Source organism: Chrysemys picta, chromosome 13 (assembly GCF_011386835.1).
Source record: "Chrysemys picta bellii isolate R12L10 chromosome 13, ASM1138683v2, whole genome shotgun sequence".
Lineage (NCBI taxonomy): Eukaryota > Metazoa > Chordata > Testudines > Emydidae > Chrysemys > Chrysemys picta.
Genome location: NC_088803.1, coordinates 21,362,568 through 21,374,353, shown reverse-complemented (window position 1 = coordinate 21,374,353; position 11,786 = coordinate 21,362,568). Strand labels below are relative to the sequence as shown.

The following is an 11,786-nucleotide window of genomic DNA, read 5'->3' as shown; positions in this document are numbered from 1 at the left end:
GTTACTACACGAGTTTCCAGAGAGATTAATGTTTTGTTGAACCTGCAGTCTGCTCAGATATGAAATCTGCCGCAGGGATCATAAGATGGCATTTCCCCTTCCCTGGTCTCCATTCTCCACTCACCCATCCTTCCAGTAGCCAGCATAGGGGGACAATGAAACAGTGCTGACGTTTTATTGAGTGAATGTTCTTCATTTATGTGGCAAAGTTCATTCGTTTCCCATAGACACACCCCATGGCGAACCCAGAGCATGGAAACCAAACGTCCATCACAGAATTCATCCTCCTGGGATTTGGGGACCTCCCTGAACTGCAGATCCCTCTCTTTCTGCTGTTCCTAGTGATCTACATCGCAACCGTGGCTGGGAACCTCCTCATTGTTGTGCTAGTTGTGGCTGATCGGCACCTTCACACCCCCATGTACTTCTTCCTGGGGAACTTGTCCTGCTTGGAGACCTGCTACACCTCCTCCATCCTGCCCAGGATGTTGGTCGGTCCCCTGACTGGGGACAGGACTATTTCATTTAGTGGCTGCCTCACACAATATTATTTCTTTGGTTCTCTGGTTGCTATAGAATGTCTTCTCCTGTCAGTGATGTCTTACGATCGATATTTAGCCATATGCAATCCAATGCACTATGCCTCCCATATGAATGAGAGGTCTTGCCTGCAGCTTGCAGGTGGCTCTTGGATAGGTGGCTTCCTACTTAGTAACATAACAACGCTGTCGATATCACAGTTAGCGTTCTGTGGCCCCAATGCTATTGACCATTTTTTTGGTGATCTCATCCCCCTTGTAAAACTATCCTGCAATGACCCTCACCTGATGGAAATGTTGGCTTTCACACTAAGCTTCCTAGGTAATAGCATAACAACATTTTTCATATCTCAGTTAATGTTCTGTGGTCCCAATGGTATTGACCATTTCTTTTGTGATCTCATCCCCCTTGTAAAACTCTCCTGCAATGATCCTCAGCAGATGGAAATGGTCACTGTTGCACTCAGCTTGCTTTTCTCACTGGTCCCATTCCTTCTTACCTTGATGTCCTACATCTGCATCATCTCCACCCTCCTGAGAATCCCATCTAGCACCGGGAGGCAAAAGGCCTTTTCCACTTGCTCTTCCCACCTCATCGTGGTGAGCATTTTCATGGAACTCTGCTGATTGTCTATATGTTTCCAACCACCAACATCCTGAGTGACTTAAAGAAAGTTCTTTCTCTCATCTACACAGTCCTGACTCCCCTGGTCAATCCCCTCATCTACAGCCTGAGAAACAAAGAGGTCCAGGAGGCCCTGAGGAAAGCTTTCAGGAAATTCATGTTTGGACCATGCTAACCAGTCAGTTTCCTTGGGTTAAAATAGATATAACATGGGCTGGGTAGGGCCTGAAGCAAAGCCTGCTGTAGCCCCAGGTTGTGTTTCCCTGAGCTTCATTGGTCTTCAAGTCATGCTATTATACAGTCACAGCACTAGGACAAAGGGGAGAAGGGGAGACCTCTGAAAACCTATGACCCCGTTGTTTTTATGGCCCATATAAGATGCCACAGGTGGGTACTAATGGGCTGGTGGGAGACTTGAAATTGTGGCTGCTCAAAGTTCAGACAATGAGGGGAGATTGTGCTCAGTGAGAGGGTTCAGGGAAGTGGACTCAACTGGAACGCTGGGCATCTATTCCGGGTAGGGTGAGAGAATTCTAGATATACAAACAAACCCCTGAAAAACCAGATGCCTGCATTCTAAAAATACAGGGTTGCAATGTCAGCATGGAACTTCAACGTTAGAAAATTAAATAATTAATTTTTTTTCAGAGTGTATTTCATCCCCAGGCTTCAGTCAATGGAAGAGAAAAGCCAAAGGAAACCCTCTGACCTGGGCCCTGGAACACAGAACACCAGTACAGACCCCTTATTTGCTTATTTTCAGCAACAATTTAAGGCCAGTTGTTTCCAGATATTTGGGGTCTAAGTGGTGTTTTTTCAAAGCCTCTGGGCACCTGACCTGCCAGATGGGGCCCTGGAGGAGAGTCAGGCAGGGGAATTCACACCTTCCTCAGGTTTGTGCGTCGCTCTGGGGCCTCAGCATCCGGGTGCCTTTGTGCCTGCAGGGTTTGCCAGCAGCCAAGCTGGATTTGTGAATCCCAGAGGGCCGGAATCACTCAGTGTGCTCATGGCAGGAAACCAACTATCCAGAGTCCCGGTCCAGTGCCCTATCTGCTCCACCATGTCCAATTGTATTTGACAATAGGAGTGAAGGGTGTGAGGTGCTCACCTCCCATTCACTGTCCATAGGATTTGGGTGCCTAAGATCGGCCTTTTTATGGGAAAACTCAGCCTGTACATTTACAGCAAAACCAATATATTGAGAACTTTCCCAGGGGATGTTTTCCACTAGTTCCTTCTAGCGTTTCTCTATTTTCTCAGTTACCCTAATAACTGTGTCTCTGGGTATGTCTACACTACGGGATTAAAACAGGTTGTATAAAGTCGAAATGTATGCGGCCACACTAAGCACATTAATTCGGTGGTGTGCGTCCAAGTACCGGGGCTAGCGTCGATTTCTGCACCGTTGCACTGTGGGTAGCTATCCCATAGCTATCCCATAGTTCCCGCAGTCTCCCGCGCCCATTGGGATTGTGGGTTAAGATCCCAGTGCCTGATGGGACAAAAAACATTGTCGCAGGTGGTTCTGCGTACAGCCTCACCTCCTCCCTCCCTCCTCCCTCCCTGCATGAAAGCAACGGACGGCAGACAACCATTTTCGCGCCTTTTTTCCTGGGTGAGTGAACACTGCAGACTCCATACCACGGCAAGCATGGAGCCCGCTGAGCTCAAGACAGCAGTCATGAACATTGTAAACACCTCGCGCGTTCTCGTGGAGTTTATGCTCAGCCAGGACCAGAAAAACGAGGCGAGGAGGCAGCAGCGGCGGCAACGCAGCGACAAGCATGATGAGGACATTGACATGGACATGGACATGGACACGGATACAGAATTCTGTGAAACCACGGGCCCCAGTGCTTTGGAGATCATGTTGTTAATGGGGCAGATTCTATCCATGGAACGCTGATTCTGGGCAAGGGAAACAAGCACAGACTGGTGGGACCGCATAGTGTTGCAGGTCTGGGATGATTCCCAGTGGCTGCGGAACTTTCGCATGCATAAGGGCACTTTCATGGAACTTTGTGACTTGCTGTTCCCTGCCCTGAAATGCCAGAATACCAAGATGAGAGCAGCCCTCACAGTTGAGAAGCGCGTGGCGATAGCCCTGTGGAAGCTTGCAACTCCAGACAGCTACCGGTCAGTCGGGAATCAATTTGGAGTGGGCAAATCTACGGTGGGGGCTGCTGTGATGCAAGTAGCCAAAGCAATCACTCAGGTGCTGCTACGAAAGTTAGTGACTCTGGGAAATGTGCAGGCTATAGTGGATGGTTTTGCTGCAATGGGATTCCCTAACTGTGGTGGGGCGATAGACGGAACCCATATCCCTATCTTGGCACCGGAGCACCAAGCCACCGAGTACATAAACCGCAAGGGGTACTTTTCAATGGTGCTGCAAGCACTTGTGGATCACAAGGGACGTTTCACTAACATCAACGCGGGCTGGGCGGGAAGGGTTCATGACGCTCGCGTTTTCAGGAACACTACTCTGTTTAAAGGGCTGCAGCAAGGGACTTACTTTCCGGACCAGAAAATAAACGTTGGGGATGTTGAAATGCCAATAGTTATTCTTGGGGACCCCGCCTACCCCTTAATGCCATGGCTCATGAAGCCGTACACAGGCAGCCTGGACAGGAGTCAGGAGCTGTTTAACTACAGGCTAAGCAAGTGCAGAATGGTGGTAGAATGTGCATTTGGCCGTTTAAAAGGTCGCTGGCGATCATTATTGACTCGCTCTGACCTCAGCCAAAGAAATCTCCCCATTGTTATTTCTGCTTGCTGTGTGCTCCACAATCTCTGTGAAAGTAAGGGGGAGACCTTTATGGCGGGGTGGGAGGCTGAGGCAAATCACCTGGCTGCTGATTACGCGCAGCCAGATACCAGGGCGATTAGAAGAGCACACCAGGAAGCGCTGTGCATCAGAGAAGCTTTAAAAACCAGTTTCATGACTGGCCAGGCTACAGTGTGAAATATCTGTTTGTTTCTCCTTCATGAAAACCCGCCCCCTTTATTGACTCATTTTCTGTAAGGAACCCACCCTCCCCCTTCCCCCAGCTTTCTTTCAAACCAAATAAAGTCACTATCATTTAAAAATCATTTATTCTTTATTAATAGATTAGAAAAAGAGGGAGGGAACCCGGGTGGTATTTGGGAGGAGGATTGCTGGGAAGGAAAAAGCCACAAAGAAAAGGTTAAAAAAATGACAGCCTTTTGCTTGGGCTGTCTACTGGGGTGGAATGGGAAGGTGTACGGAGCCTCCCCCCCCCGTGTTCTTACACGTCTGGGTGAGGAGGATACGGAACATGGGGAGGGGGGAGGGTGGAACAGGGGCTGAAGCGGCAGTCTGTTTTCCAGCAGCCGTTCCTGAAGCTCCACCAGATGCCGGAGCATGTCTGTTTGCTCACGCAGCAGCCCCAGCGTTGCATCCTGCCTCCTCTGGTCTTCCTGCCGCCACCTCTCATCTCGAGCGTCTCTCCTCTCCTCACGTTGGTCCCTCCTCTCCTCACGTTGGTCCCTCCTGTCCTCACGTTGGTCCCTCATGTCCTCACGTTGGTCCCTCCTGTGCTCACGTTCACTGGCTTCTTTCCTATACTTTGAAACTGTTTCCTTCCACTCATTCAGATGAGCTCTGTCACTGCGGCTGGATTCCATAATTTCAGAAAACATCTCGTCTCGCGTTCTCTTCTTACGACGCCTTATCTGTGATAACCTTCGGGATGGAGGAGGGAGGCTTGAGGAATTTGCAGCTGCTGTAGGGAGGGGAAAAAAGAGAGAATTGTTTAAAAAGCTACATTTTGCAGAACAATGCTTATACTCTTTCACGGTGACCAACACTATTCACATTACATAGCACATGTGATTTCTGTGCAAGGTCGCATTTTGCCTCTTAATGCTGAGTGCCTGTGGCTTTGCTGCTAGAGATCACAGGTCTGGGCAACAGAATTCGGCTTGCATGCGGCCATGGTAAGCCATTGTCTTACAGCTTCTGCGCCCTCCTTTCCCACATACCAAGCATAGCCTGTAGAGTGCTGCGGTTTTTCTGTTAACATTCAGCAGCAGCAGCAGAAAACAAACTAACCACCCCCCCTCTCGCCATGAATTCTCTGGGATGATCGCTGTACCCCTCCCCCCCACCGCGTGGCTGGTATCAGGGAAGATCCCTGCAGGCACCAAACTAACCACCCCCCCCTGCCACCGCCCCCCTCCTGCCATGAATTCTCTGGGATGATCGCTGTACCCCTCCCCCCCGCCACGTGGCTGGTATCAGGGAAGATCCCTGCAGGCACCAAACTAACCACCCCCCCCGCCGCCGCCCCCCTCCCACCATGAATTCTCTGGGATGATCGCTGTACCCCTCCCCCCCACCGCGTGGCTGGTATCAGGGAAGATCCCTGCAGGCACCAAACTAACCACCCCCCCCGCCGCCGCCCCCCTCCCGCCATGAATTCTCTGGGATGATCACGGTACCCCCCCCCACCGCGTGGCTGGTAACAGGGAAGATCCCTGCTAGCCAAACGCGAAAAACTCAGGGCCAATTTCCCATCTGCGCTTGGCTAACTGCAGGGAAGGATTTATTTTCCGCCACAGGCAAACAGCCCAGTAGGAACGGCCACCTCTGTCCCCTTAATTAAGTTCCCGTATTTCAACCAGGTTACCAGGAGTGATATCACTCTCCTGAGGATTACACAACAAGATAAAGAACGGATGTTGCTTGAATGCCAGCAAACACCGGGACCATACGCTGCCAGGCTTTGTCAGGCAATGATACCAGATTACTTGCTGCAAGCATGGCGTGGTCAAGTGTCCTACCATGGAGGAGGGAATAAGGATGCACTGCCCAGAAACCTTCTGGCAAGGCTTTCGGAGTACCTCCAGGAGAGCTTCATGGAGATGTCCCTGGAGGATTTCCGCTCCATCCCCAGACACGTTAACAGACTTTTCCAGTAGCTGAACTGACCGCGAATGCATCCCAAGTCCTCAGGGCAAAGTAATCATTAAAAACCGTTTGCTTTTACAACAAGTTTTATATTTTAAAAGGTAAACTCACCTGAGGTCCCTTCCATGGGGTCAGAGTCTTGGGTACTGGCTTGGGAGGCTTGGGAGGGTACTTCAGTCAGGGTGAGAAAAAGATCCTGGCTGTTGGGGAGAACGGAGTGCTGTGTGCTCTCTGCAAGCGCATCCTCCTCCTCCTCCTCTCCCCCATCGGCAGAATCCTCAGGCGTCGCTGATGAGACTATCCCCGACCCAGAATCCACGATCACAGGTGGGGTAGTGGTGGCAGCCCCCCCTAGAATTGCATGCAGCTCGGCGTAGAAGCGGCATGTCCGCGGCTCTGACCCGGAGCGACCGTTTGCCTCCTTTGTTTTTTGATACGCTTGTCTGAGCTCCTTGACTTTCACGCGGCACTGCTCAGAGTCCCTATTGTGGCCTCTCTCCATCATGCCCTTGGAGATTTTTTCAAAAGTTTTTGCATTTCGTCTTTTAGAACGAAGTTCTGCAAGCACTGAATCCTCTCCCCATACAGCGATCAGATCCAGTACCTCCCTCACGGTCCATGCTGGTGCTCTTTTTCGATTATCAGCCTGCATGGTTACCTGTGCTGATGAGCTATCTGTGGTCACCTGTGCTCTCCACGCTGGGCAAACAGGAAATGAAATTCAAATGTTCGCGGGGCTTTTCCTGTCTACCTGGCCAGTGCATCCGAGTTTAGATTGCTGTCCAGAGCGGTCACAATGATGCACTGTGGGATAGCTCCCGGAGGCCAATACCATCGAATCGCGGCCACACTATCCCTAATTCGAAATGTTAAAATCGATTTTGGCGCTACTCCGCTCGTCGGGGTGGAGTACAGAAATCGATTTAAAGGGCCCTTTACATCGAAATAAATAGCGTCGTTGTGTGGACGGTTACAGGGTAAATTCGAATTAAAGCTGATAAATCCGAATTAAAGTCATAGTGTAGACCAGGCATAGTCACCAAGAGCATCGTGCAATAAAAGAACTAAACTGAGTTTTCTCTTTCTGTCGTCTCTCTTGTCAGATGTCCCCTTATCTCTCCCCTTCATGTTCGGTGTGAGGAATAACTGCGTCAAGGCTTGTGTACATATAGAAATTGCAGCACTTAAACTATATTGGCCTATCCCTGCCTGTGACAGGGCCACATGCCCGTGGGTTGGGGAGCGGGGGCCAAGCCAGCCCTGGTTAGAGAAGGGTCCCCACTTGAGGGGAATCAGGCAATATCAAATAAAGGACAGAAGGGGGACAGGGGAAGAGGCAAACTCAGGAGGCTGATGTGAATGTTCAGAGAATGAATGAGGGAAAACCCTGCAACCGGGGGAATTGCTCCAGCTAGGCAGCGCTGGGAGTGGCCTGCTAAGGCGGGCAGGACTCAGACTGCACGGGGAGAGTTTGGGGTGTAGACAACTGGAGAGAAGGTTTCATCTGCAATTTAGTTTTGAATGTTAAGTTAATAAATGAAACCTAAATGGGGGCTGTTGTGATTGGACTGGAACAAGCCCGTGTGGAGTGTATTTGGGGAACGAAGAAGGGAAACTGAGGTGAGGGGCTGCATTCTGGGCTGCCCTGAGGCCTCCCATAGGACAGTGAGGGGGCCACTCATCTAATCTGACTGGATACAACTACACTGATGTAAAGCTGCTTGTATCAGGATAGTTCATTCCGAAGGGGAAGAAGCTATACCAGTCCAAGGGACCTCGATATTGGTTTGCTGTGTCCGCACTAGAGCTTGTAGTGGTAGAATGATTTCCAAAACAAAGTCACACCACTAACCTGAATAGTGATCCTGGTGCAAAATCCATGTGGAGACCTCACGTAAGTGAGTCCCTGTGAAACTATGTCAGTATGTTTATGACTTTGAAAAGAACTCCGGGAATCCAAGAAAACTTTCTGTCTTCTGCATTAAAATGGCATGCTGAGAATTTACGCTGATTTGCCAAGTCAAAAGCAGCCGACTGACAGAAAGAGGCCTGACTGAATAATTCAGCTTACATACGTGGGGTGCATCTACACTGCAGCCAGTGGTGTGAATGGAATCTCCTGTAGCCGCTCTAGCTGTACTCTAGCTAGCGCACTAAAAGTAGAAACTGTGGTACCAGCTTCAGTGCCAGCTGCACAAGCAAGAATGTGCCCAGGGCCAATTGTCATTGGGGGCTGCAGAGATGGGAAAGCGGCAGTCGTACTGTAACATGGAGACTAGGTAGAGCAGAGGGTGAAGTCTGGTAAAGGCGTGGCCATGGTGTACAATGGGCATTAGGAGGAAGCCAGTTTTTTCTGTATCCTTCCTATTGGTCTCTAAATGGCAGCTAATCACAGTGAATGGAAAATAGCCAGTAATAATGATTAAACCCCTGATTTCAGTTAAAAATATTCCTTAAATTATGGAGTCAATCAACTTGGAATTTAACATGTAAGCCATGGTCTGAGAAGATTCTGGTCTGTCTCTGTATTCTAGCCAGTTTCAGATTAGAAATGCATCCTTCAAAGAGTTAAGCAATGGGATTTCATCCCTCTCTGCAATATTTTTTCCAGAGATTAATTTTTAAAAAACGTCTTTTTCCAAAATACAGTTGTGTGAGCCACAAATATTTAATATTTGGGTATTATGAGACAAAAAGCTTTGGTGACACAAAATTATTCACACTGGTGATAAATTGGATGAGACGTTACTGCATGATTAGGAAGCAAATGATGCTAGGAGAGGACTGGGAATAATAATCCTCTAGTTTGTTTTGTATTGAGAAATAAGTGGATATTTGTGTTCTTCTGTAACTGATGGAACACGCGTTCTGGTGGTTATCATTCACTCCAATAGACCAACAAGGGGCATATAGTTCTGGTACAAGATTCTGTAATATGTGCTAATGAAGATTGATAATTTTCGGATGGAATGTTTTTGCCATCAGAAAATGCCAAATTGTCAAGATCAAAATGTTCTTGGGAAATTTCTACAAAAGTTTGTATAGGGGGAATAAACAATAATTGTATAAAATAATACAAAATGAAATATTATATAAAAAGGAAACAGTAGAATAAAATAGAAAATATGACATAAAGTGTAATAAAAATTAAACAAGTCAGAATTGGAATGAAAAAAAATTGAACTCATGGAATTTCCCATGAAATGAAAATGCTGAATAGCTTTAATAATGAGAAAATCACCACCACATTTCTTAGAAATTTGATACAAAATTTATTCGTCCCTAAAAGGGTAAATTTCCAGCTAAAATAATAATTGCAGCTTTTTTGGTTTGTGTTTTGAATGAAGACAGGATAGTTGTGTGACCAGTAATACTGTTTCTACCCCTGGGAGCTAAACACAGGGATTTTCAAACTTTGAATTTTTCTATCTATTTCTGTAGTTAATCCTCCTCCCCAAGAGGCAATAACTCAGTGTGATGTTATCTGATTAAAATATGACCACGTACGTCATTGTTGTTATCATTGTTATACAATTGCAACAATTCTTATACAAAGTGTGTCAAGTAGGATGTCAATAGAAAAGTTAGGATGTGCTGAGTATGATTGTGTTATTTGTATGCATGTATCATTTTTGTATCTGAAGTTACGAGTATTGGCCTCTTTTCTGCTCCAACCTCTGGACTATGATGAACTTGTACTAATGGTACCATTCTAACCAAGGGACTGAGGACTTTTCAATGATTTGGAAGCAACCAGAGACTTAACAAGCCAGCAGTTTCTTCCATCACTGCTACAAGCCTGATCCAAGAACTTTGCATTTATTGTATGTATTTGATTCCTTGAACCAAGTTTAACTCTCACCTTTCTTACTTTCTTTTTATAAATAAACCTTTAGAATGTAGATATTACAGGTTTGGCAACAGCATGCTTATGGGGTAAGATCTGAGTTAAGGCCCTTTGGGATCAGAAGAACCCTTTTGTTTGATTAAATTGGTTTAAATTATTATTCATCACTAAGTCTAGTGTTTTGGTGGTGGTACAAGGACTGGAATGTCCAAGGAAACTGCTTTTCTGACTTCTTGCTATCCAGTATGCTGAGACAGAAGCTTACTTTTGTTTCTGGTTGTGGTGGGGTGTCTGCCCCACCCCCATGTTAGAGGGGGCTGAGGCAGGCCAGTGCGCCTCTGTAGCCCGGCAGCCAATAAGGGAAGGGCTTATTGGGAGCCAATCAGGGCCCAGATTGGAGACAGCCAATCAGGGCCAGGCTCAGCCCTATGAAAAAGCTGCCCAGGAGAGGAGCAGGCGGTCTGTCACAGGAGACCAGCACCCAGGACAGCGCAGTGCTGGGCAGGCTCAGGGAAGCAGAGTGGAGCTTCAGCCTGATACCTGCCGGACTGCCAGCCCTGAGTAGAAGGGCCTAAAGGGTGCAATAGGGTCAGAGGGGAAGTGACCCAGGGAAGACTTAAGACAAGGGGAGAGAAGGAGGGCTGAGAGGCTGCCGTTAGAAGGTCCCTGGGTAGGGACCCAGAGTAGCGGGCGGGCCTGGGTCCCCCCTTTCCCCCTTGTGCTGCACCGGGCCGTGGAGCAGTGGCTGAGTCAGGCTGCAACCTGCCCCCTGGTGTAAGAGGGGCTAGATTTGAGGGTTGTGGCGGGCCGTTAAGGCCAGTGCAAAGACTCCTGTTAACCCCCCCCCTCCCGGAAGGGGGTGTGGATGGACTAAGGGGCACTGCTGGAGGGCAGTGGTCCGGAAGAGGACGCCATGAGTTGGTGAGCGACGTGGGCTCATATGCCAACCGAGGGCAAGACGATGGATGGGACACCACCAGGAGGGGGCGCTCCACTGGACAGAGCTAATTCCCAGAGAGAACCAGTAGGAGGCACCAGGGGGTGAGTTCCAACCCCATCACACTGGTTTTGTATATCCTTTGAGGGATTAGCCACCAGTCTTGGGGTGTATCTGCCCTATTTCTCAGCAGTTCGTCCTGAATTTGGCATTCTCAGTTGTGAACCAATGAGGTATGGTTATGATGGCGAGTTAGCAGGATCCACAGAACCAGGTCAATTAAACTTTGGATCAGAACCACATGCTATTGAAATTTGATATTGAGAGTTTTAAAGGTTAAAGATCAGTGACCATGAGCCAGAAGGCATCAGCAGAAGCAATCAACTACAAGCCCTGAGAGAGAGCCTGTGTCCTGAACATGAACAAAGAATGGCATATATTCGATAGCAGGAACTAGAAGCTAAGTGGACAGACTTAAGTGGACAGACTTAAGCTTCAACTCCAGAGAATAAAAGAACAGCAAAAACTGTATCATCTTGGAAGTCCAGTTCATAACAATGTTGGTATGTTGTTTGATTATGACAACATGTTGTTCGATTATGAGATACGTTTACTCAAGTTAATATGTCATGAACCAGTCACAGAAACAAATGATCCTGAGTCTGTTTCTACTAAGGGCAATGACTTGACTATGGAGGGTTTCTCCAAATGTTTGTCTTAGGAAAATAGCTGTTTCTCTGTGCAAAAAAGTGCTTTGTATGTGAGTGAAAGTTTCTGAATGTCTGTCTAATATCTGAGAAGTGAATCTGGAATTAGATAAAACCCAGAGAGAAATCTTAATCAGGAGCATTTTTCTCTAGAGCAGATTAAAGTCGATGGTCTAACTGAGGAAGAAAGGGGTAGCT

The 11,786-nt window shown here is 47.8% G+C and overlaps 1 protein-coding gene and 1 pseudogene across 1 annotated transcript; one reads left to right on the top strand and one right to left on the bottom strand.

Annotated features, from left to right (window-relative positions):
- Positions 1-236: 236 nt before the first annotated feature.
- Positions 237-1,339, top strand: LOC135975485 (olfactory receptor 10A7-like; annotated as a pseudogene).
- A 2,399-nt stretch (positions 1,340-3,738) lies between these two features.
- On the bottom strand, positions 3,739-7,123 carry LOC135975484 (SRRM2 protein homolog rsr-2-like). The gene is made up of 2 exons (XM_065566535.1): positions 6,209-7,123; positions 3,739-4,910 (listed from the first exon to the last, which is right to left on the bottom strand). Exons 1-2 carry the CDS (start codon positions 6,747-6,749, stop codon positions 4,255-4,257), a joined length of 1,197 nt encoding a protein of 398 aa, XP_065422607.1. The 5' UTR covers positions 6,750-7,123; the 3' UTR covers positions 3,739-4,254.
- Between the last annotated feature and the right edge of the window lie 4,663 nt (positions 7,124-11,786).

What these genes read in the sequence shown, in the direction of transcription:
- LOC135975484 (XM_065566535.1), bottom strand. Translation starts at nt 6,749, where the DNA reads ATGCAGGCTGATAATCGAAAAAGAGCACCAGCATGGACCGTGAGGGAG. An exon ending in CCCCATGGAAGGGACCTCAG is followed by an intron (nt 4,911 to 6,208) that starts GTGAGTTTACCT and finishes CCCTCCCTACAG; the next exon opens with CAGCTGCAAATTCCTCAAGC.